Raw genomic sequence first — 27,375 nt, forward strand, 5'->3', positions numbered from 1 at the left:
ACCCGATAAACGCTCGTGCACATTGGGATCCTGCTTAAGAGCTTTTTCGGCTCGTACAATTAAAGATCCGAAATATTGTGAGCTTGCGAGCGCAGATACGAGGGAACGGGTTGTCGAATCAACCCATCCCCCTTTGGGATATATATAGGCACCCCCTCCTCGACCAACAGTGCCCACGTGTGTGGAAGAGCCAAGGGGTGGGGGGTAAAAGCTCGCTATATGTACATATAACCATCATCACAATCATCATCGGGGCAGAGAGAGAGAAAGCCACACCACCCGAACGCGAGCCAGAAGGTCACCACAAACACGTACACGTGTACGTATATGTTGTACGTGTCCAGGGGGAGAGGGTGAATTCCACCCCTTGGCCCCTCCGAACCCTTTTGTTTTCCCCCCCCCTCATGGATGTAATCATCGCACGCGGGGCCTACAGAGGGATGAGGGTTGAAATTGGAGTATAGAGAAGAAGAAGAAGAAGAAGAAGGGAGCGTTGATGGGTATAAAAGAGCGGAAAAGCGAAAATAAACAGGTACTGTGCACCTTAGGTGCCGTGTATATATATATAAACGCTCACTGCTCGCCTATATACTTTATACACTCGGCCAGGGCTACGGCGCTGCGTGAAAACAGCAGCAGAAGAGAGATGGATATAGTATATCGCTCTATCGCGTGTGTTTCCTCGCCCCAGCCGGTTAGCCGCGCGCACGCGCCTGCTCTAGAGAACGAGGGAGGAGGAGAGGAGGAGGAGGGAATCGGCAAGGCCGCCGTCGTATACTTACGTTGTATCACCCACACACCTATACAAACCAGCTCTCTCGTCCACGACAATATAACGACGAGTAGGTGTAGGTGGGCGCACATGTGTGTGTGTACGTAGGTATGACGTGTGTGGGTAAAAGGCACCTATCCACCAGATCCACCTACGTTGGACATGCTGTGCCCTCTCTCTGCCAGTCGTGTGCTGTGCCAGCTATCGCGCGCGCGCGCGCGTGTCTTCTTTTGCTTCTATATCTGCGCAACAATAATACCCAATTACAATAAAATATAGTAACGACAAAAACCCGATTTTCCCACCGATCGTAGCATTAAGCAGCTGTTGGAAGCTAGCGAGGATCCTGCTTCCTTTGGTGCTAAAGGATGCCCCGGCCAAAGTACGGTATCTCCGGGCGTGTATGAGTAGTGAACTCGTCGTGCAACCAGCACGATACACTTGCACGATGTGCGTGCACGGAGCTCCGTGTACCTTTGCGATTGGTGCCGTTGTCGTTCGGGCGATCCTATGAACGGATACGTGCTTCAAAGGACAAACAACAGCACTTCTCCTGGACAGCGTATATACCGTCCCGTCCATCGGCCTATACTTATATACTTGTGTATTGGCTCGCAGCGCCAAAGGAGTGCGCGGGCGCGTGTGTTTTTATAGACAAGAAGGGGCTTTTGCATATATATATATCTATATACACGCTTTGCCACACAAGTGCAGTGTATACAGGGAGAGGGAGCGCCAGTAGAGTAAGCCACTGACGGCGGTGCCAGTCGGCCAACGGCTGTTCCACGCTATTATAGACTTGCACCACCACCGCAAGCTCGGCGTATACTCTTTGGCACATAATACACGTTGTTTGTGCGCTTGTTTTGCCGCGTGTGGTGGCCGTCGCCTCGTGACAGTGCAGGAGCTCAAAAGCCGCGTACACACGTACACACACACACATACACATATATATATATATATATATAGGGTGTACGGGTACAAAGTTGGGGGGGGCCCGGCCTCCCCCCTGCCCTCCCAATTGCAGCTGTTTTCCCAGTGGTGCGTTGCAGTTTCTTTGGGCGATTACACCGAGTGACGATGATATAAAGTGTGTCCAATACTTGATGACTGTTGGCCAATGCGATTAGTACGCACGTGTGTCCATGGGGTGACAATACTGGATACCCATTACCCGTGACAATACACCATCCACCTTGGCTCTGAGCGAGGGGGGGGGGTGGCTATGGCGTGTACATTTTGCGCCCGGGTACAATAAACGTACACACACATATAAACAGAGATAAAGACATTTGTGGGTGGATATAGTGACAAGTAGTCCGAGGCAAGATGAAGAAGTTCACGTTCAAGGGGGTGCTCGACGGGTTCCGATCCTCGGTGGCTCAACAGGTCAACAGGCCCGAGCAGGAGATCGTCGAGACGCTCCGCTCCGAGCACTTCCAGGTCAAGAAGGTCAGTCTCCCTCCCCCCCCGTCTTTGTTGTGCTTTTCTCTTTCTTTTTTTTTTCCATACTTACCGACTTGATGCTACCCCCCCCCCCCCCAAGGGTGCACACTCCTTACATCCCCCGTGCGTAAGCTCGAGCTTTGGCAAAGTGTGCTCTCTTTAGCGGGTGCTCGTCTCCCCGAGTCCGAGAGAGGGACAAATTACGGCAGGTATATATAGTGTACACACTCGAAAAGTGCTGATGACGCAGGGGCTAGGGAAAGTAATGTTTACGCTCGCTCGTCGCGGAGGAGAACCATGCAAGCTCATTTGCGTGTACACCTTTGGGGCTTTTAATTTGTAAACGAGTTAAAAAAAAAAAAAAAAAGAAGAACAGCGTGCTGTACGATAATTGTAATTGTTTACGAAATTCTCTTATCTGCGATGAGAATACTGTGGCCAATAATGAGGAAAACGCGTCGATTCCCCCCGGGCGTCGTCGTCATCGTTGAGCGATAGCACTTTGTTTTTTTGTTTTAATCAGCCATATTTTATTTATAGGCTTTTGCGCAGCGTGTAACGAAAAAAAAAAAAAAAAAAAAAAAAACAAATGAGCACGCGCATAAGCACACAAGCGATGCGTCAGTGTTTTATACGTACGCGTGTACAATCGTTATTGATAATTGGTTGGCAGTCGGGATATTGTTTTTATTTTCCTCTCGACCGGACGAGGTCCCTTTGTAACGTTTGCCGCTGAGCTCACCGATTACTGCATAATATTTACTTGCCACCGTTTTTACAAATCTCTTGCCCCGAGTAACGGAGCTTTTTTCACCCACTAAGCTTCCAAATCGCGTACGACTACGATCGAATAAATTAACGTGGAAAAGTGATGCCTTGTCCGAGAATAAACAAAACTACGAATATTTATAGGCTTTGTACGTTACACGTACGGTTTATGCTATCAGTCGGTAAACTCTGTCGTGTGATCTCTCAACTATGCGAAGCTTCTTGATTGAATCAAATGCAATTCGTAACTTTTGTTTCGAGTATGATTCATTGATCGCCCGGACAAACAAACGAGGGTTGTATGATAACGACTCGCACGCTGATCTGTGTGAGTAATTGCAAGCACACTTTTTTTTTTTTATATTCTGGATGCGCCTCGCGTCGAGCTTCTGGCATGGCGTAATTACTGCGTGAAAAGTGTTTTTAATAACGTTGGAGCCACAGTGTGCAGGGGAGGGGCTAGACAAAGGAATACCGTAAAAACAAAAAAAAAAAAAAAAAAAAAAGAAGCAGAGACGTCGTGTGCCCCGGTCGTGCAGCTAGTCTGTGGATGTATGTATATAAAAAAGGAAGAAAAAAAAGCTCCGACCCGTGCTCATTGAATGCGTAATGGGGGTCCCCGTAATTACACGCCTGTCGTGTAAGGTTAGCGCGTGTATAAGCGACCCGCGTGTCATGCGGCGCGCACGACCCTACGTGGACTAACTGGCGCTACCCCTTTGAAAAACGGAGCTTTTTCTTTCTTTGCACGCGTGCAAGAGAAATACAAAGAACAAAAAAAAAAAAAAAGAAAAAAAAAAAATCGTGCGTGCTCGTCGTTTGAAAAATAGAATAGACCCGCTGGTTGCTCGTGTGTGGGTGTAATGACTTTGCGCTTCTTTGGTGGAAATTGTCTTTGCGTTTGTGTGACATTCATATACTTTCATGCGGACGTATGGATATTAGTTGATTCACTCACGAAACTTTTTTTTGCCAGGGCCGTAAGTGTGACGCGGGCAGTCTGAGTAACGATTTTTGTATTAGCCGCGCGACACGGAGCTGGTGGTATCGTTAGATCCGTGAAAAGTAAAATTTAAAAAAAGAAAGTGAAGAATCGTTGCGAACACGACGAAGGCTTTCTTTGGCGTGTAAACCTATGTGGGCTTTTTTAATTTTGGTACATGAGTACGTTATGTATCAACATGTTTATGCAGATAAAATAGGTGCATGCTTAGCATCAAGCACGCGTGTGTTGTTTTTTTTTGTTTTGTTATATCATCATCGCACTATAGCATATTATTGACGAATCAGCGGGCGAGTGTCGCGTGTGCACGCGGCCGTCGTGTGCGTTTATTATTAGTTCTGGGGGTGTATAGTGAGCATACTCGCCATTGGCTGTGTATTATCACGCTCTAGGCTAATATAAAAGTTAAAAAATCGTCTCGATGACGGCCTAGTAGGGGATAATGAAATTGTGTGCGCACTTGTATTCCTTGAATTTATTGGCTCATAGATCTAAAAGTACTGATTACGGGTCTTTTTAATTAATTTATTTTTCATTCCTTTCAATTTTTTAGTACAACTATAAACATATTTAACTTGATTAATTTTTATATTTACTATTTGAACACAAGACTTCTGATTACTTCGTCTTACCTTAACCGTCTGTTTCTACTTGCTTTTTTAGCTAATCAATTTGTGTAGGTTGAAAGTGGAACAAACTTAAAAAATAATATTCATTATTTACTAGTAAGCTAATAAATTCTAAAAAATATTAGATTGCAAATGGAAAATACCGATGGCTCGATTACATTAATCGTCTGTTTCTACTTGCTTTTTCAGTCAAGGAATGTGTATCGATTAAAAATGAAAAAAACTTGAAAAATTGAGTAGATTATTACTAGTAAGCTAATTAAATATAATAAATAGTAAATTGAAAATACAAAATACAGAACTCCCAAATAGATAGAGTTAGGTTATTCTCATTTCGCCTCTATTGATGGCTCGTCTTACTGTAACCGTCTGTTTCTACTTGATTTTTAAGCCTATGAATGTGTATAGGTTAAAAATGAAAAAAACTTGAAAAGCTGCGTTGATTATTTACTAGTAAATTAATAAAATAAAAAAATATCAAATTGCAAATGGAAAATCTAGAACTCCAAAACAAATAGAGTTAGATTATTCTCATTTCGCTACGACCGATGGCTCGTCTTACTTTAATCGTCTGTTTCTACTTGCTTTCTTAGTCAATCAATTTGTATGGGTTAAAAATGGAACAAACTTGAAAAGCTGCGTTGATTGTTTACTAGTAAATTAATAAAATAAAAAAATTTTAAATTGCAAATGGAAAATCCAGAATTCTCAAATAGATTAGGTTACGCTCATTTCACCACCAATGGTGTTTCGTCTTACTTTAATCGTCTGTTTCTACTTGCTTTCTCAGTCAATCAATTTGTATTGCTCAAAAGTAAGATGAATTTGAAAAACTATTACTAGTATATCACGAAAATATAAAAAATGTTAATTTTTTTTCTCTTTTATTCATTCATGAAAGCAAAACATTTTTGTTATATGAACCTAAAAAAATTGCAAAAAATTTTTTTTCAATTCCAAAGACAGCAAAAAAACGAAAAATTGATTTCTATTCATCGCAAAGACACCATCTCGAATTTATATTAGTACACTCTGAACAAAAAGTGCACGAATCCGTCCAGTGAATAAGTACAGCCTGCACTGCTACTCTCACATAAGCGAAAGTCGCGCTTCTCGTATTACGTACATACCTACCATACGTAACAACACGTTACATTTGCCCACGTACACAATATATACATATGTAACAGTCGAAAGTGCGGGGTGTGGTGGGAGGGGGAGTCGCATACGCGATAAGGAATCTCGGGCCGATTAATCAGCGCGTGGTTGCATTTTCACTCGGCTCCCTGTACACACGTGTATATCCAATGGCATTTCGTTTTCTCTCTGTCTCTCTCGTATACATGTAGCACTGTGGCCGGCTCGTTCGTTTGAAGCCCTGACCTCATCGTCGAGAGCGATGAAAATTTTCCGTCTTTATGCGCGCGACTCGCTTTTGTGGATGGATGTGTATCATATATACACGTACTGTTGGGTAAAGAGGAGTTTTTTGTGGGGGGGGGGGACTCTTTATAGACGAGTGCGACGGCAGCTTCGAGTTGTACAACTGGAAAAGGTATCTCTTCTGATGCGGACTCGTGAATATTCATAAACTGTTTATTAGTGATGCGGCTCTCTGGATCATACCGAGTTTACGTATTGTGCCCCTAATAGCTCGAAGACTTTTTTCCTCTCTCTCTCTCTCTCTCTCGCTTGCATTTGCATTCATTGGGAGAGTCTGAGAGGGCGTTTGTGAAATTCGTCGGGTCGTCATTTCTTTTTTTTTTCGCATCCGAAAGTTTTTTTCCTCGCAGAATCGGAGGAAATAATTCCGAGCTATACCTGCGAAAACGGAAAAAACTCTGCTTGAGGCAAAAATAAATGTTGCGACTCCATTCAGGCGACTGCGGTTTGTGTGGTTCGTGATTGGACTTGTTTTGCATAGAAGAGCGCTTACGATAAGTTTGAGGGAAATTTTTAAAATGGTAACCCATCCCCCCCCCCCCCGAGTGCGGTGGACCAAAAGTTATCAGAATTTGAAATTCATTGCAAATAGTTATGGGAATAAGTTTCAACTAAAACACGCACTCAATCGGAATCATTTGGAGACATTTCCAATCGATGAAAACAATAAAAATGAAACAAACGAAATTTTTCCATTTTCATGCGGAGCAGTTGAGTAAAAAAGCTATACAAAGAAAAGATGTGCTGCTCTTTGTGCGAGCCAGTCCGTTTGTATGGCGATGCTTGATATAAAAAGAAAAGTTTTATTTTAGCTCGCGCACAACGCCAAACAGCCAGAGTGTAGGAGTCACGTTTATCTTGTCGCTTTTGTGTATTCTTTGGGAGCTTTGTTCGTTAAACTAACGAATCGAGCCGCTCTGGGCCAACGCGTAATCCAATGCCCTTTCCTATGTATTTACATTTGCTTCATATTGGTACATCATCATCGGAAGGCTACTCTCGAGATTTTGTTATTATTTTTTTTTTACTTTTGCTTTTTTTTTTGCGTACGTTATACAATCGTGTTTTTACAATAAAATCGTTACTGTACACATTTTTTTGCATTTTACGCCCGTCCACTTTGAAGTGAACAATCAGAAAACGTATTTTAAGCCGTTTTTTCCAACATTTAAAACTCATTAATATCCACATAAATTACTTTGTGTATTTTTAAAATTCAAATTAAACAATCCTTTATCGATACAATGGAGCAAGGAATGTTATGGAATTCTGAATATTTTTCGTGCAATCCGATTTTTACGTTCAACCAGCGTATTCGGCACGAATGATTTTCATAAAAATATTAATATTCATCTGCCCAACTGATAAAAGGAATGCGACGTACAGTAACATCATTTGATTGTCATAAAAATTTACGCAAATTGTTTTTTCCGTCCACCCCATTATGCGTATGCTTTCGTAGTACAAAAGTGCATTTGACTCGTAATTTCTGGAAATTTCAATCATTTACTTGTATTGTTTTTTTTGTAAACATATTTTCCCGTATTCAATGTGTTACATTCTGCAACCCTGCCATTTCAATATTTTTTTTTTTTTCATTCTCGATTGCCATTTACGAATTTTGATACATTTGCGCAATATAGATTTTCAAATTTCATGGAATACATTTTTTTCCGAAAATAAAATTCTTATACATCCAACAAAAATGTTTTAAATTAAAAACAGTGATCTATTTGTACAAAGAATAATAGTTACTTTAAAATATTTGATTCAACGTTCTATACACAATGACTTTTTTAAAAATGTTATTTTCTCTTTTGATTTATATTGCATTCATTTTAAAACAACGTTTTTTTTTTTTTTTTTTTTTACCGTGTTACAAGCAGTAGTTACCAAAATATTTTTTCCAAATACTGTACCTAATTCTACGTGCCGGCAATGGCTCACGTGTGGCAATAACTCACGGTTGTTTTCTCATCATCCACAAGTCTAACAACCCATTTCGCCCATCCCATCAATCCCCGCGAAACGAGAAAATCGCATCAATTTTCACCCCCCACGCTACCCTATGCACCTCGGCATTTCGGTACCCGATGAAATGTGGAAAGTGTAAAAAAAAAAAAAAAAAAAAAAAAAACGGGGATCGGAGAAGAAGAAGAAAAACGGGCGGAAGGAAGAAATTACGCATCTGCTGGCGGAATCTCAACTTCTCCAGAGCGACCCCGCGGGCTTTACAACTTGGCCCGTCCCAGTGACACGTGGCGAGATATCCTTCAAGGGCTTTTTGCTTTTCCCGGCGTTGTTCTTACACCAAGTATAGTTACACACCTGTACCCCAACTTCTGCGACCCGACGTCTACCTTGACTTGTAAGAATCGCTCCCACAGCTACCTTCGCTTATCTGTTCGCTTTGCTACCTGCCCAAAGTTTTGTACCTCGCTTTTGGCAAACATTACCTTTGTCCCTCTAACGTGACTGATTACTGGTTGAAACGATGATATAGTCCTTTTTTGGGCCATTCCTGGGTAATTTTTTGGGGAATCTCTACGAGTTACCTTGAAACCTAACTTCATCTGCATGGTGTAGGGGCAATAAACAGCCATCGCACGGATAACTCAGATTCCAGTGAGTTGGTGCGGACTGCAGAGATTTTCGTATTTATGATTAATTGCGGGTGATTATGTCAAACCCAGAAGGAATAACAAAATTATAATGTCTCGTCGTTATAGCCAACGAGTCTCCCAAAGTTTCGAGCCGCATGGATTTCCCCAATCCAGTCTGATACTTTAAGGCGATGGTTGTGTGGGCACCCCCATGTTTTGATGAGCAGTTCGATATTTTAATCCATCTTTTGTCCAACTGTGCGGGTATCGTGAAAAACGATCTTCTCTGGTGATTCTTTTCCGAGAGGGGGACGAGGGTGAAGTCTAAAGGTGTTTGTTCAATTTTCGATTTTTTTTGGAGCAAAATCAGAACGTGAAAGACATGTTTGCGAGTGAGAGCTTCGAGCGAAGGGGGGATTATTGCTGCGTTGAAAAAACACGGGAACGCAGAAAAATATCCACTTTCAGCGGGGCACAACGCGTTCAATAAAAATCCCGTATTTGTGAACACATCAAAGATACTTCTCTCTCCTGAAGCTACTATTTTTTTTTTTCAGCCAAAAATTTTTCCCATAAGCTCCAGCGTTTGTGGATTTTATTTATCCGAAGCTATTGGGGGGTTGTTTTTTTGTTGTCGACAAGCTTGCATACTAGTTTTTCCAGATCATTTGCCACGTGATATCGTGCATGGGGTCGATACTGAAATAAAAATATGGCTCGTACAGTTCGTGAGTTCTGCATAAGTTAAAACAAAAAAAAAAAAAACCACGGACCATCTAGTTGAGCTGACTTAACGCAGTTAGAGTTGATGGATGCACGAGCTGGGTTTGGGGGACAAAACGTCACAAGTATATATATGTAGGTGTATGAAATCAGACTGGCAGTGATTGAGCGTAGAATCATAACATTTTGAACGGAGATGCACTTTCCATTTACATTTTTGAAAAATGGCCCAGCTTCATCGTTAGTCCGGGGGCCAGGAAAGATGTTTTCCGTGTTTTTAGGCCACCAAATACCAAGTTTCAAAGGTGGGTATTCAGAAATATGACAAGAAAACCTTTTCGTAAGGCGTAAAATATGGCGAAATTATGTATTCGTTGCCGTCATTTAAACCTCACCAAAACTGTAAATTTTACTGTGTAAACGATTTCTATAAAAACAAAGGCTCTAATTTAACGCTGTTTTTTTTTGTTCCTAAAAGCACTTGACCAGAGAAAAACACAGGGTCTGGTAACTCATTTTTTAAGCCGAAAAACTGGTTTTCTTGCATTTATTTTTAAGTATTGTTTAGAAAATTTTTTAGAAAAATACCAAGAAAAGCTGTGGATATCATTTATAGACAAGAATTTCTCTGATCCCTGAGTTGCATCGCAAAAATGTTTGATGAATCATACTCGAGTTAATAAGATTTAGTTAATGTTGCCACCTGTTCGTTTAAAAATACAGCACATTAACATTAAAATTCTTACGATACAAAATACGCGTTGGTAGAAATAAAAATAAATACTTATTTGCTCAGGCAAAAAAGAAAAATATCCAATGACACGACGACGCACATCAATTTCGCCTCAGTGCACACACAAACTCGAGCGAAAACGTGCATAAAATACGTTGCACTACAAACATCAGAACGTGGCAATCAATAACAGTATAATGCGTTCAAAACGTGCGCTTTATACACATTCTCGTTTATCAAACGAGTACTTCCACTGCTGCTCGTAACGAGTGCAGCTACTAAATACCTGTAAAAAAAAAAAAAAGTGCCTACACTAAAGAAAACAATAAATACACGTGGTGCCAACAAGCGTTTCATATTACGCGCGTATAATGTATCGTTGAGTGTTGAGCCAACACGAGCGGAAATTTGAGTGTGATTATTTTTTGTGGGTGGGCCGCACAACTGCAGGCTACTTTTTTTTTTTTTTTTTTTTTTTTTTTTTTACAAACAGAAGCGAAACCCGAAATTCGGGAAAATAACATTTTTTCTGAAAAATAACAGAAAAAAAAAAAAAAACGCAAAATGTGCGTGCATGCAAATCTATGCAAGGTAGGACAAAGAAATTCAAGAAAATGACAAAATGTAAACAATTTTTCGTTTGGAGAAATTTTTTAGAGCGTGTACGGGTATAAAGTTTTTTGCATCTCTCAGTCAATCATGAAAATTCCTGTGTCGTGAATTTTTCGAATAATCAAAAGGAGGAGTACAATAAATCAGCTTTGATATTCTATAAAGTTTTCAAAAAATGTTTGTGTGAAAATTGTGTTCTTTCACTGGGTGGGGTGTAGCTGGCGAATAACTTGATAAATTGCCGCTGAAAAAAATTTCGAAAACATTTTATCCAGTTATCTCTAAAAATTTCATTTTTATGTTTAAAAAGCTTCGATCTCTATGGGCGTATTAATCACGAAATCGTCTTTGATAATATCACTTAGTTCTATCGAGGCCTTCGATAGAAAAAAAATTAGTTTCAATGATTTTTAGAAGATGGGCACGTATTTAGATTAAATCAGTCAAAAATAAAGTAGCAAATTATTTTTGTAAAAAAATTTGATTCTCAATAATACTACTTACAATATTCTACAAATAATATAACAACAAAAATACTTTTTAGTCAAGAATAGTAAATTTTTACAAATAAAAGTTTATCAGAAAGTATTTAATCAATTATTTAAATACGTTTTCCAACGTTATGATACCTTTCTTTTTCAAAATATAGTTTTTGCTCAACAAATTTTCATACTTATTGTGCGTTGTTACTAATAATACATCACAAATAATGCATGATTTTTGCATTAAAACAAAACAATGCAAAGCATTCAAAAAAGTATATATTTTCAAGCTTATCATTGCACATCCTAAAGCTTTGGAAATTTTTCCAAGACATCATGAACATGGACTCTATAAGTTGTCAGTCATCTGTTTATTGAATCTTTTGAACTTAAAAAAAAAAAAATACACGATAGATGTGACGAAAGAGATTTCCGTGAACAATCATTTGCACAAAATGGATCTGCCTTTACAGTTTGTCGCGTATACGCGCCACGGCGATGCTAACACCCTTTCGTACCCGTATGTACCACCAAGCCCTAAAACGTAACTCTGTAAACACGTGAGTGAGCACACTGGCACACTCGCTTGCGTTACACACCCACTAATACCAATATACATGTAAAGCACGTATATTCTCTCCGTCGCACTGAAAAGCCGAGGGCGAGCCACCGCAGTGTACAATACGACGCTGCGGCTGGTGCTGCAGCTTCGTCGGCGGTTAACGTAGTTATCCGGCCGGGTTTTTTCGTTGCAAACAAAAGCCGGAGGAAACAAAAAAAAATAAAAAAACTCTCGTTTCGTCGTTCTTCGCGTGAAAACTCGTCTCTTACATCATCGCCTCCACCCCTCGTTAAATTATCTCTCTCGGAGCGTCACGAATTTTCGCAACCCAATTTTTCGCGCACGCCAACCCTGGATAAATTTATATACATACATATGCGGCCAAGCCACTCTTTTCGTTTCCCCGGGGGCGAATTTTTTGCTTGCCTTCTCTTTTTTTTCATACTGCCCGTGTACACAACCCATTTACCATCAGCTCCGATAACAAGCGGCGATCCCTATCATTGGGCGTTATGAAACTGTAGCAGCTCTTTGGGTGTACTTATCTCGATTGGCTCATCACTCTCGGACGCTTGGGTTTGAAGAAAAAAAAAAAAAAGAAAAAGGTTTTTTTCCTTTTTGAAATTGGTCTGGACTATAAGGTCGTGGTAGCGGTTTATTCACGTTTCTTTCGTTCACCCCATGAAAAAAAGTTTTTTCCAAGCAGATAACTGAGGATAAATGTCGATTTCCTTGATTTTTCAACTTTTCTCAACTCCACTCAACAGGATAAAAAATAAACAATTTTTGCTCTTTCGGGTGATTAAAGCTCCCCGAAAAGGGTTGATTTTTCTTTTCTTCATCTCCACAACGCTTTTCCCATTTGCCTCAACTCACTTTGCACTTGCACCACTGGTATGGAAATTTCAAGTTGATTTTCCGGTGCTAGCGAGGTGGGCACAGTACGGGGTAAAAAGATTACACGGGCACTCTCGTCTGTACATGTATGTACGTGTGCCTGCGTTGATTCAGGATTTGATAAATAAACATGTCACTCGGGCATTAAACGCGTGCGATTTGCATACACGGGCCACAGCTAAGGACGAGCGTGTGGCTGTTGCCGTCGTCGCTCGCGCTGATTAGTGTGTCAGGATCTTGGAGGAAAATTGGATATGTTGTCGCGTGCATTAGCTGTACACTGGATTTAAGGAACAAAAAAATTGGCTGTCGTGACGAGGTAGCGTTAATGCTTATTTATCGTCTCAATTTTGATGAGTGAGAACACTAAAAGAAGGTATTTCCTTACGATTAAAGTGCACTTTTTTGCTAAAAAAATATTTTATTCGTCAATATTCACTGCAATGTAGACTAAAAAACATTTTTTCCACCAGATAAGTGAAATATATTTCAGATATTAAATTTCAATGTTAAATAAAACTAAATAAAATATTAAAATACTTTTTCACATTGACTCTTTTTTTCCTCAAATGTATTTTCCTTCAAACTGCAATACATTAATTGTTTTTGCTGGAAAAAAATTTTGCTAAGCACTGTGTTGCAAGTATTAAAAAATTTTTTCTTTTTAGTACAAACAATGTCTTAAATTTTTAGAACAATCGCAAAAAAATTGAAAAAATATCTGTGACTAAGTCTGAGTGTATTAGTGTTTTTTTTTTCTAGTTTATTTTATCATAACTCGCCAACAAGACCATTCTGTTATTAGTTTTTCACGAAGATTCGTTTTAGTAAGTTCTCACGGCGCAAGATCGAAAACTGCCATCGCAGTAAGCCGGTACGCTGGACTACGTACTTACTTACGACCTTAAACTCATTTCCCCTCGGTCCCTTTTATCCCCTTCTTCGTCTATTGCTTCTTCTCGTCAAATTGAATAATCGATCCCAGGGAGATCGAGAACAATCTCGCGCCGAGCGTCACTACAAATCGAGCGATTTTCCGAGCCACCAGCGATCACCTCGATTGCTTTTGTCTCTCCTGGTGCGTCGTTTTTTTTTTTTTTTACCCTCTATGTTGAATTGTCAAGTGCTCGAGGACGAGGATATAAAAGGAGCTGAGCCAAACGATTCTGCTGATTAATTAACGAGGAATGAATCAGAGACGGAGGGCCTTGGCGATAATATCTTCGGGGCGGAGGAGGAAACTTCTTTTGCAAGCTCGGCTCTCTTTTGTTCTCCACTTTTTGGAAAGTTTTTTTTTTCTCCACATTTTTCTTGTTTTATTTTAGCATAGTTGTACCTTTGTCTCACATGGTTTTTTTTAATTTTTTTTTTTTATTATTTTAAAGTCATAGAGTATTACAAGCAGCTTGGTCTATTCATTTTCATTTTTAATTATTTATCGACAACTTGCGTATCGAAGGCGAGCTATTTTCAAACGTTTTCTTTCTCTTAAAAATTAACTTCACGGCGAGTTCGAATTTTTGGGTGTGGATTTGAATTTGTATGAATCAGTTAACACCTCCGCATTCGGGTCAAAGGGTCATTATTATGGGTATGGTATACGTGTACTCGTATATTACCCTAAATAAATTAAATACACAAAAGACATTAAATAATGATTTTTGTATTTCAAATTTTATAAAACTCATCAAAACCAGCTCGTTTCGCTCCAGGAGTGTTGACTGGACTCATCAGTGAAGCTTGTGTCATCAAAAATTATTACTCCTGCAGGTAGCGAAAATTGAGCTTGATTACTGTATATATTAACATCACTTCGTTGCATCCAAGACAAGAGCTGTTGACGTAAGCCTTACAAACGAGCACAGTCAACAGCTCTGAGATGAAAAAAGTGGTGTTTTTATGTGTTTATTCTGGATTTCAGAGTTTTACGTAAATACTCAATTATTGTACGTATATTACAAAAATATCTAACAATTCATGTTGAACTGTAATTTTTCATTAGTAACAATAATATAACAGCCTACCATCTAAATTGAAAAAATTGTAATATCTATACTTATTATCATGAAGGAAATCCTGCAAACGCTCAAATTAAAAACTTCTTTTTTACATAAAACATTATAAAAAATTTTTATTGTTTGAAAAAAAAGATTTCAAGAGTTTCAAAATTTTTGTTATATCTCGAAACGATCATAAAAATGTTTTTAATCATCCTTCTAATCACTGCTCTTTGAACATCGTGTCTAGAGGAAAATCGAAAGAAAAACCACTCGACTCCTGCACATAAATATCATGTGCTCTAAGGCTCCGACGTTTCTTTATCCTTCCATTTGATTTTTCATCCATGTTATAACCACAGGGTTTAAAAAACCAAAATGTGTCTATAGTTTCTTCTGACGACAATAAAAAAGAGCAAAACATCGACTTATCGAGCAAGTAATCTTCACTTTTAAGTAAGACCAAAGTAACTGAAAAAAAAATTTTTTTTTATCGATCAAATTTAATTTTCAAAGAAATTGGAGGTTCAAAGAAATTTAAACTCCGCACCGGGTCTTACTTTGACTTTTTTTACCAACGCTAAAAACACTCACTCACACTGGCATAACATTCAGAAGTGCATCCGCAACCCCCCCCCCCCCTAGTCCTGCACCCAAATAAAAAGGAAAAAAAAAAAAAAAAAAAAAAAAGGATCGTTGGCGAATGGGGCAGGTCATAGCCATTAATGCAGCTGGAAGAATATCATGAATGAGAAATGAGCTGCAACAGCGGCGGTGGTGCACGCAATGAATCGAGCTGAACTTGTTTTTTCTCGTCGTTCGCAGGTGCCGGATCAAACGTTTGCGGTGCTTAAACATCGCAAAAGAACTTTCACACCTACAGGTTCAACATCACTTTGCGTGGTAAATAATTTCATCCCTCGATTCAAGGGTTGAAAATTCGACCTTTTTTTTAGTACATATACTTGCTCACCAAAAAGAAGGAGGGGCGGTTTGGGTGCAAGTTAATTGTAGAGGTGTAAAATCGATGAATGAGGCCGGATGTGGGTGCATAGGGTACGTACAATGTAGTGGCTAGAGGGAGAGGGAAGCGGTAGAGAAAATACGGTACCGTGTTTGGAGGTAACCAAGAGCATCAGTGAACGCGTATATCAATGATGATGATAAAGGGAACGAAGGGGCTCACTGTCCGAGCGAAGGAAAAATGGGCCTGTCTGTTTTTTTTTTTTTTTTTTTTCTTTCATCGTCGGCTGGAGGTAATTACGTATACAACGAATGCTAGCGCGTGCTATTCTTCTTCTCTATTTTCAAATGAAAACTCGTGGCTACGTTTTTTTTTTTTTTTTCAATACTTAGAGTAAAAAAAAAAGTGCAAAGACGAACGAGGAGAGAAAAAGAGTTTTATCATGGGTTTCTCGCAGGACTCGGGAGCGTACCTCTTTTTTTCTAGAGCTACTTTACAACGATGAATTATGTAAGAAATTTTCCCATCCTACGGAACGGTGAGCGAGCGAGTGTGTTTTTGCCGCGAATAATACGAGTGAAGGGCGATGGTGGGCTACGTGTGTCTACGTATGTATATACCTAAGACTCTGGGAAGGCACGATCGTGGGGATGATGGCCTATATTGTTGAAAAATCCTGCCAATGCTCTTTCGTAAATTAAAGTTGCGTTTTCTCGTATTTGTTTATTTTATTTTATTTTTTTTTTTTTAACGTTTTACATTGAATAATCGATGATAGCGAATCGATGTATATCAGAAAAGTGAAAATAACAAAGGATAAGCATGTTTGTACTGATTTAACGCCGTAATACGATAGTTTCTTAGTTTTAGAATGTATAACGAAAATAAAACGATAATAACAATGATGATCACAAAAATATGTATTTCTCGATCAGATTTTTAAATACACGAATCATCTTTATTTATCATCATTTCATCTCTTTGTACTTTATTTGATGTATCATCAGTCACTATTACAATACGAGTCGATCGTTAAAAATCCAAATTGATCATACAACAATAGTAAAAATAATAATAATGACAGCGAGAACTAAATTACAATTGAAATCACAGAGCAGAGATCACAGTAAGCAAAAGCAGCCAACCGGAAAAGAGAGACGTTCCTGCACTGACAATTGAATTTTCATCATCTTCGTGTTGGCTCGCAAAAATAAATGTCAACAAGAGAGTTTGTTGAAGCTGAGTCGAACGAGCACAGGTTTAACATGATTAGTCGTAAATCGAGTTTTCCACTGTTTCCAGGAAACACTTCTTAGAAATGCATAAGTTAATACTACCTCGAATACTACATGATTTACGTATGCATTTTACGTTTTCAATGGCACTGGCAAAACAAAGAAGTTACTGCACCCATCAGGTTCTAGTATTTTTATTCCTGTACCGTTTGTATTGGATATAATTTCCATGGTGTATAAGCATATAAGGGAGGTAGAGAGGTACTGAGTGCGAAATTTCCAGAGGCGCAAAAAACCCATCTTGTGATAATTGCGAAAAAATTCCATAAAGTTCGCTCTCTTTTCCTGCACTACTCTGAAATATATATATATGTGTGTGTATTCACGACATCACGAGTCATCCGAGTGAGAGTAGCAGCAGCTAGTCTGAAAGTCGTACGTTAAATTGTAAAGCCGAGGTGACTGCTTTTAGCGTTGAAATGTCGAGAAATAAGGGAAAAAAAAGGGGAGCGGAAAAAAAAGGCTAGATTACTTGTGCCGTGCATATTAAAGTACATCCGAGAAAGTGCATGTGATGCTCGCTTGAACGTTGCTACGTGAGTTCTCGTGTGTATAATATGTGTAAGAGCCAAGGGGCGGTGTGGCACGATGTTTTTAGTATTAACTTATACACGAGAAATTTAATTAGAAAATCTTAATATAGCCTGCACCCATTTGTATATATATATATATTTTTTTTTTTCATATTATCTACGTTGACTTATGGGATGTCAAAAGGAGTGGCGGAACTTGGTGATTAAATGTTAATTTTTTAAATTGCAAATTATGATATTTACCTACGCGCGAAGAATATATACAGAAAAGTTTGCGTGCAATTAACAGCGTAAGAAATGATTAAGAATGCTTATGTGTTTTAGTTGAGCTTGCATTGATAAGTATTTTTATTTGTAATGGTTTTGTCGCAGATAGTGAGTATTGAAAATTTTAAAAATACTTGTTGATAATTCATTCCCTTAATTTGTTTAACGATTTAATCGTACACAATTCAAAATATATTTAATTTGTCATTTATTTGTAAAAAGTATTAAAGTAAATTGGTGTAAAATTTATTGTTCAAATTATATGCGTGATTATTTTATTTCGATTGAAATATTTAAAAAATTTCATACCTTACACATTGAATATCATTTTCAACCATAAATTAAATTAACGTGAAAAAAATTTTTAATAAAGTATTTAAAAAAAATCTTTTTAACCCCTCCCCCTTTTTTAAATTAAACTATAGATGCATTTTTATTTGAATAAGTTATTTTTACACATTTGTATTTGGCTAGTAGTATAAAATATTTTATTTGAACACAATTTTTCACCTTGATTATTCAAAATACATTTACATTTAATTACAGTATTTAAAATTAACATAAAACCCATTGAACGTAAGTAGTTGTTAAAATTACTTTTTTTAAATTAATGAATATTTATGTACACATACACAAGTCGTACATGAGTATTCCTCAAAATAACTTTAAATACATCGTCAAATATATTAAGGTATGTTTAATAAACCAAATTATAAAAAATATGTTTGTTACTAGTAACACTCAAATAAATCATTCAATATACTTGATTAGGAATAAATTATTAAAAATGCAATAAATAAAATAAAATTATTAAATAAAAATTACCTATTATGTTTATATTTTATATTTTTTAAACAGTTTATTCAATACAAATTTTTATTGTATGTAACATTAGAGTTGAAAAAAATAGCCCTTGGCCGGTCCCCTATTTGACACCTACTAATCATAGATTATTTGCCTATCTTTTTGGGATATCATAATAAAATATTGAGTTTTCGATTAGTTTCATTTATTAAGAATTCTAAATTTGAAGGAAAAAAACTTTTTTCAAATAATTTTGAGTTATAAATTTGTTTTCAATAATTTAGGAAAATTTAAGTAACGGACAATAAGCTAACGCAGAAAAAATATAAAAATGTCATTAGAGTATTGGGTATTCATAATTACATTTGTGGATGGATATTTTTAAACTTTGTACTTTACCACCATAACGAGATTACGTCACAAGATTTTTGATAAAAAATTATATTAAGTCGTGTGCCATACTGTCATTAAACGTGGCACGCAGGTTGTTATTACGTTTGAGTAATTCAGATGAATTATCTGGATAAAATAATTGGAAATGCCTGTGTTATAAACCTATCTTAAAAATATGGCATAATTTCCTTCTTAGTCGATAAAAAGCAAACTACTTTTAGACAAAAAAAATGTATGAACTTTTGTTCACAAATTGACATACTGAAATGTACTAATTTTTTACGAGTGGCATTTATTATTCTACATTTTTCTAAACCCATATTTACCATATTTTTTCTCGCGTGTTAAAATTTAATTCGTACCAATGCGGCACCTCAGCCAAATATAAATCTACACAGCCTGATTAGATGGTATCGAAGGTTCGAATGAGCTTTCCATTGAGTGCGTATCACTGGTATAGAGAAAAATTTCGTGTTCACCGCTCACGACGCGTCGGATAAACATCTAGTATGATACTTTTTGCAGCCAAACCATGTATCTCAGACCACGGAAGTAAATAAAGGAAAGAGATACATCCGAAAGAGGCAAAATTTCGGTCGTTGATACAAGAAATATAATAGCTTGATTTGATGGAGTGCTATATTTTGTTGGGGAGGTATTTTTGGAATATCAGGGTATCAAATATCAGATTTTTTTTCTCTGTTGTGCTGGTTGAAAAAAAAAAATTGATGGATTACTTATGACATTTGACTTTATGGAAAGTACTTTTTTCAAGGCTCGTGAAAAAATTAAAGTATTTAAAAGTTAATGAAACCTTACCTGAATTTTAGCGCTTAAATGTGCAACTCACGTAATTCACGTGCCAAAATTGTTACTTAAAGTAGAAATTGTATACTTACATACCAAATTTTAAATGTTCTTATGAAATTCTAAACTCTCGTTACATGTTGATTAATTGTTTCAGTAATTTTAGTTATTGTATAGGGCCCTCTGCCAAACTAATCAAATTTTTTATTAATTTTCGAACACATGGAATTATCTTGGAAGTGAAAAATTGATTTATAAATTACACAAATGGTGCTATTGTAAAAATTCAAAGAAATCTAATCGCGGTAAAATCAAATCATGTAAAAAATTGTTAAATAAATTTATTAATACTATTTAATATTGGCATAGTATTTTTTGGATGCTCAAAAATTACGCGCATGTCACAAAAATCTAGCATATACGCAGCACGTGTAATCCTATAGTCACTGCCATAGACCGAGAAATCAAGATTCACGTGGCTAAGAATAAGAGTGCATGACATATAAGTGAAAAAATTATTGTAAGCAAATTAAAAAACCAATAAAAATAAAAAAAAAATCCAGAAACGTGGATGGACAGAAGCTTAGCATCGAAAAAAGCGCCAAAGTAAGAGATGAATCGTAGAACAGTCACACACGTATAAACCTTTTGTCCCAAGGCGATCCCAAAGTAGGGCAGTCGATAAAAAACGCCTCGTCGAGAGAAAGAGAGGGATGCTACAGCGCCCCAACCCTCTCTTTTCCACCTCCCTCCTTCCTTTAATTCCCTTCTGTCTTTCGTACACTATACCTTACACCGTATGTACCAAAACCAACGCTTCGGAAACGCGGGTGATTCTTCTTACGTCTTCCTTGTAACGAAAATACTCTCCAAGTGCGAACCTCCTGACAAAAATCCATTTCACGTAAACACAGTATGTGAGATAAGAAAAAAAAAAAAGGGGGGGGAGAGCGGAAGGAGGTTAAAAACGATCGCCGGCCGGTGCTGGTGCAATCGGGCGCGAAAACACGCGGAAACGAGCGCCTCCCGGTGTCTTTTATTCCCACCGAACTGCAGCCGTAGGTACTAGTTCGCGACAGTCGATTCTATCACTGCATACACACGTATCCCCGCGTCGCACATTACACCGACCGCTCTTAGCGAAAGCTCGAGGGAGGAGCTTTTCACGCGCACTCGTATACACGAAGGAGGAAAGTGGCTTCATTTTCGCCATGGAAGCGAGAGAGATGTAGGTACGGCGGATCAATTCCAAGATATCTACTTCGCAGGCTTTTGCTCGTTCGTATAGATAAACGGACGTTTTGTACGCTCAGCTGAAGCAGTAGCTACGAGTTTCTCTCGGTTATCGGCTGATTTTCGCACGAACGAGCTTTTGCGCCTCGAAAAGTGAGGGGGAAAAAAAAACGAGGGGCTCCAAAGTGGAGTCAGCCGAACGGGGAAAACAACAGGGCCTATACGGAGCTAGTGACTCATCGCCGCTATTTTTTTTCCTCCTGTCTTTTTTTTTTTTTTTTTCCTCATCTGCCGACTCTCTTTCCTCCCTTCTGTCGTGTTTCGGGGTGATCCTTCTTGGGAGGGTTTTTTTTTTTTTAGTAAAAGGGTTGAATGCGTACTTGGACGTATCGCAGCTTTGGCTAAAGCTCATCTCCCTCGTTTCCATCACGTCGCTTCGAGCGAGCGATTCGTCGAAGCTTCTCGCTAATGAAAATTCATTTACTCTCTATCCAAGTCTTGGATTGATTGGTCCGACCCATCGGCCTCCCGTTGCGGTTGTATTAATTAAATCGCGGGGATACTGAGCCGAGCTGGGGCTGGTATTTTTTGGTGGTAAAAAAAGGGAAAAAAAAGTGTGTCCGAAAAATTCACTCTGAGTGAGTATTGTCATGAATCTGGAATTAATTAAAGTACCTACATCGAATCAGTGGTTTGTTTTTTGGGATCTTCGAAAGAAAAAAATACTGGCTTTTGAGGTTTTTTCATTTTTATAAAGAATCGAAAAAAATTGAACAGATTGAAAACCATATCGAATTTGATTGGTAAAAGATATTATCGAATTTAAATAAAGCTTTTTTTCAAACTTTACTTTTTTGTATGTAATCGGATGAAGAGGAAGCTTGATTTGGTTTCTTTTTAATTTCAGATAGAGCTTTTTTCATTTACACGAGGGAAAAAAGCACAGCAGAAACAAAGAAAATTTCTTTTTTTTCAATATCGAAATCGGCTTTGATTGACCTACACCTCTGAACAGTGTCTTTATTGATTTTTGAGTATACGTTTTTTATGTAAAAGTCCAGAGATACATTTGGATTTGTAAAATTCCACAAAAATGTTACATAATTCCAAAATTAAACTGATCCAGAAAATATCAGAATTTTGCTTCATTTTTTAATTATGAATTGAAACAATTCGAGCTTGCAAGTGCAATGGTGTCCAACAAAAAGAGTTTTCGTTTAAAATCCTATTCTTGTAGACAATGTATTAAAATTTCCAGAGGATTTCGAAAATTTCTATTCGAATTTGTTTCCATGCAAATTTGACAAAGTACTCACTATTATTAGTTGTTCTTCATTTAGAATCTTGCAAATTTTTTAGATATAAATATTAAAATCCACAAGATGAGGATCTTGAAGAAAACATTGATGAAAGTTTGTGAAATTTAAATGACATATACACAAAAATCGTGTTGGGTGTGATGCTGTGACCCAATTTCTAATCACTTGGTTATAAATGAAGGAAAGTATACCTTTAGTATAATTATTTATCATTTAGATGCAGACCTTTGAGACTTCATTAAATTTTTAAACTTTAATTTTCATCATCTAGCATCACTCTTTTATGTCAGATATTTAACTTTTCGCAACTTTGGCTATTTCTAAACAATTTTCATTCTAAGACTGAATTTCAATACTATGGATTTCTCGACTACTCGTTTGTAGATATCATACTTTCTTACTAAAGAAAAAAAAAGTTGTCTAAAAAAGTTTTAATAAAAAAAAAAAAAAAAAAAAAAAATTCCATTAACCAGGAATCACCCGAACCACTACAAAAGCAAATTTCAATTGCGCCAACAGCAGACGCGGCCGTTTTGCATAATCCAATCTGCTCGCACCGGTTAAAACAAGTTATACATTTTGGCTCCAAAGCAAATTGCCGTGTACGGTTCGACCGTTCCTTTCTCTTTGCATCTTCGTTGCTGGTTGAAAAAAAAAGTTGATACACTTATACGAACCCTCCATCTCTTACCTTACGATTCTCGAGCTGAAATTTCCATTACCTTTATTGATGTCGATTTATCTCTCGATTTTCTCATGACCTACCGTTTTTGAACAAATATAGGAAAATTCGCATTTCTTACGTACAATCGAGCAACGGCAAACTGTACCTATCACGAAAGAGGCGTGTAGGTTAATCATTGAAAATTTACGATTTCTAATGGATCTAGTTTTAATTCAAAAATAATTCTCTCAAATATCAAAAGGAATGTTTGTAAAGTTACATTTTCCAACGCATATATTAGATAACGTACACAATGAAATTGAATGACAGGTGTGCTGGGCGTCGAAAACTTTTTTTTACCATGCACGTACTATCTTTCTGTGCACATCTCAAAATTCATTCCGAGTGGCTCCCCCTAATGTAATTAGTATCGATTTTCCGTATAATTCAAAGGAAGGCCGACGCGCCTCCGCCGGAAGCGCCATCCCGTGGGTGGGGAACGAGGATATTGTACAAGTTCAATGGGACCCGGGATCCTATAAAATCAAACTGAAGATGCTGTACGGATTTGATTCTGGGGGAATACGTCTTTCCAGCTTTTTCTCGCCAAGCCAGCTTTTTTCTGGAACTGCGCTGCACTGATCGGGCAACCGCTTCACGTACTAGGTCAGATGCTATCCTTTCCTCGCGAGGGAAACATTCGAACACTCCGGAACGTTAAAATACATAAAAATTGTTTCTTTGAATAAATCAATGCACGACGCGAATATTTCAATTCCTGGGGCTTTTTCGTGTATATGGCATGCGGTGCGACTCTTTATTAACGTTTTACGTTGATAAATATCCTTGTACATACTCAGGTTGTATGCATGGTGAAATTTTACGTGTCAGAAAATAACAATACGATACACGTATCTCTTGTTCTCTTTAATCGTACACATTGACTAATAAAATTTATAATCATTTGTAGCAAAAGAACTATATTTCTGGTATAAATAAAAAACATATTTATAGTAAGAAACGTTTGCCATCGCAATCCATGCTATGAATACAATATCAATACGCGCCAAAAGGCCACTGCGATGGTATCGCTGATGCGACCTTCAATTTCAATACAATCATTATCCCACACTCGCGCACCGGTGTACCTCTGATGCTGTAGTGTATCTTGTATTAGTGGGACATTCATGTTCACTTAACGGAATCTTATTCACGACTCATGATGTACAAGATTCACCAATCAGAGATACTATGTCATGCAACCAGCCAATAAAACAATATGTTTTTAATCTTGGCTGTCGTGAATTAGACTTCGTCGATGCGCACACTAAAATATATAAAAATCGTGTTATATCTGATAATCTAAAAAAAGGTTTAGCGCAATCGAGATGTGCTTGCAGTGCCTGGGTGTATCATGTTGAGACGTACAATTCTTTTGTCAACTATTTTCGATCTTATCTCTCTCTCTCTTTTTTTTCGACTAGTGAACAGGTCTGAGAAAAAAAACAGACACATTTACATCGCAGCTTTTTTCACCAAGAATTGGTTGTGGACTGGAACGGCACATCGAATGATATTGCGTGAAAAGAAGTGAAATATAAGACTCGTCAAGTCGAATAGTAACGCGGCGAAGTGGAAGTAACGCGACGGAAATTCGTCAATTGGGAGAGTTGGCTCAACAAGTGTCGGTTGTAAGCTCCTTTTACACGCATTACGTAAACGCGTTATCAATAATTGATGGAAAGCTAAAGTACAGAGAAGCTATTTTTCGAAATTTATGTGGAAAACCTGTTTTTAAAATCAACAAATGTTTTGAACGAAAGAAAAAAAGTATCACATGGTCACATCGATTTTTCAAGGTGACCACGATTTATCACTCAAACATGAAAAAACATCAATTCGAAAGGTGACCTCATTTTTTTTTTTTTTTTTTTTTTTTTTTTTTTTCAAAACAATTTTAAAGGTACATAGATCTTTTTTACAGATTCACTCATGTTTAAAAGTACACATTACATAATCGAGCAGCAGGTGTGCGTTTGGATATGCGAACGTGGCAAAAAAATACTATTTCTACTTTTCCTTATAACGATCATAGCCACGAGATCGAGTGTACACATCATGTTGTTTTCGCATAGCAACGTAATAAAACGCCATTGCTTTTTATCGTCGTCTTTTCCATGTTTTTTCCTTTAGCCCCTTTTGCTACACTAAACCGAGTTCGCTGTAACCTTTTGTCTCTCCAGGTGTGCATTGCTGACGAATCGGATTGACGCGTTATTTTCCACTCCCATCCTCTTTTCGTTTTCCCTTTTTTTTTTTTTTTTTTTTTTTTTTTCTTTCCTTTTGTTTAGTATCCTGGAAAGCCTTTCATCCAAACTCGACTCGTTTTTTCGACATTTTCTTTTTTTTTTTTTTTTTAAAGTATCCAACACGCGCCCCTTTCTTTTATACACCTAAACATAACAATACGTACACTAGTATAAGGTATAACCATCAGCAGCGAGGATTTTCACGCTCGGCCGTGCTCGCGTAATTTTTTTTCTTTCTTCCGTACATATATCTATACACCCACGTTTCTCTCGAGCCTCCCCGGGATAAAAGTATTTTTTACGCCGATGCTCACTTCTTTTCGACCTTTGTTTTCTGCACGCGTTGTACGTTTCACCCCGAGTATAATTTTTCGTGTGAGCTTCATGTTTCTTTTTTCCTTTTATTTTTTTTGTTCGCCAACAAAGTTTTTAATAACGCGCAGAGAGTCCGCGTCGCCAGCGGGGAGTTTGAATTTTTAATGCTCAGATGCTCCGGACACTCGTAACATTTTATTGCACGTGAATCATTTGTGCTGTGATGAAAAAACTGTAAGCCCATAACTTTATCAATTAAGCGCTAATTACAGCGCTGGTCGAGTAATTTGAACATCTTGACGAGCTGGTCGCATGATTTGATTGACATCGGGTTGGTATAAAGTACTGCTGTTGAATAAACTGATTATGAGTAAGCGATGATTGTGGAGCTGAAGTTGGCTTCAATAATCTTGATGTAATCTTTTTCTCTTTCTTTTTTTTTTTTAATTTTGCGGAAACACTACTCTCGTCTAATGAAAAAGTTACGCAAACAATATTACTATGGCACTTTGATGCCAAGTGAGACCCCTAGGATGTATCATTTTCCACACATACGTGGAAAAATAAATGAAACGAGTTACTGATTTTTTGTTTTTTTTCTTTCATTGGTTTCAACTCCATGACATCCACTGTAACGAGATTGAATTTTTTCACCGACGCGTCCAAATTTCTTGGCTTATAAAAATTCCCAAAATCGCGAGAACAAAAAAAAACATGGCTCTATCGTTACACTGTAAGTAGGTAAACTGCCGTTCGGTAATTTACCATTAAAGTCGAACCTCGTTATTGGCAAATTGCATTTTTCCAGCGCGTCGGGGCTATCAGCGCGTTTAAAACCGCTTGGCCGTCCAAGAGTATATGGATGAAAAAACGCTGGCAATATTATAACGCGCCCGAGTCATGGAGTAACACACAATTGAGCGAAAAAAGGTCGGCAAAGTTTATTTTTCGTCGTACTAAAAAAAAACAAAAAAAAAAAAAAAAAAAAAACGGAATATTATCGTTAAATTAACGAAGCTCGAAGCTTGTGTAGGAAACGGGAATTTCCGTGCGCCTAATCGCACTTGCGAGATAACAGTAGCGACGAGCGGGAAAAAAAAAGTACGGCTAAAGCGGCAGTTCCCACGTGTCACTTTTTCGACGAAAAATTAGTTTTCTTAGATTTTTCATACACTTTGCATCAAACATTATTTGTACTGAAAATGTTATTGAAAGTCGAGTAGTAAGTACTGGAAAAACCAATTTTGAAGGAGAAAATCTGAAAAAAAAAAAAAAAAAAAAAAAATCCTTGGCAAAGTATGTGTATATACAGAACCGCGGTTCTAATTAAACTATGCAAACCGGACAAGCCCCGTCAGCGCGATGTTCGAAGCATTTTCGGATTACGCAATCAGGCATGAAAATTACCTCTCCGCAAAAAGTCTCTGGGCGGAGCAACTCGATAATGCGCCATTTAACACGACAGCAACCCCGAATCGACTTATCCGTCGCATCATCGGGTAATACATATATGTACAACTATACCCCCTTTTGTATTGCACGTATTAAAATAAACGCCAATTTCACGATACAAGAATCAAACGAAAACAAGAAAATAAAAAAAAAAAAGAGCGACTTTACACTCCACTGCGCGATTCAACCAGCCAACAACAGCGAGAGATAGTCAAGTATAATTAATTCGCTTAGGGAGTTAATTAATCATCGCGTTATGTCGTAGCCTTGGGGGAAAAAGAGAGAGAGGAAAGGGTAACGCAGCGATTAATTTTATAAGTTGGTTAGCTGGTCGTTTGTTCTCGTTCATC

The 27,375-nt window shown here is 37.8% G+C and overlaps 1 protein-coding gene across 2 annotated transcripts in view; it reads left to right on the forward strand.

Annotated features, from left to right (window-relative positions):
- Positions 1-1,733: 1,733 nt before the first annotated feature.
- The window catches only part of Tomosyn (syntaxin-binding protein tomosyn), a 117,534-nt gene continuing 91,892 nt past the window's right edge, over positions 1,734-27,375 (forward strand). For both annotated transcript variants that reach the window (XM_089592524.1, XM_089592530.1), the window contains exon 1: positions 1,734-2,224. In XM_089592524.1, the coding sequence (XP_089448650.1) occupies positions 2,102-2,224 (123 nt within the window). In that variant the 5' untranslated portion in view covers positions 1,734-2,101. The remainder of the gene's footprint in view (positions 2,225-27,375) is intronic.

The sequence above is a fragment of the Copidosoma floridanum genome, unplaced genomic scaffold, assembly GCF_036245765.1.
Source record: "Copidosoma floridanum isolate Cflo_tuat_1 unplaced genomic scaffold, Cflo_Japanese_pri ptg000001l, whole genome shotgun sequence".
NCBI lineage: Eukaryota > Metazoa > Arthropoda > Insecta > Hymenoptera > Encyrtidae > Copidosoma > Copidosoma floridanum.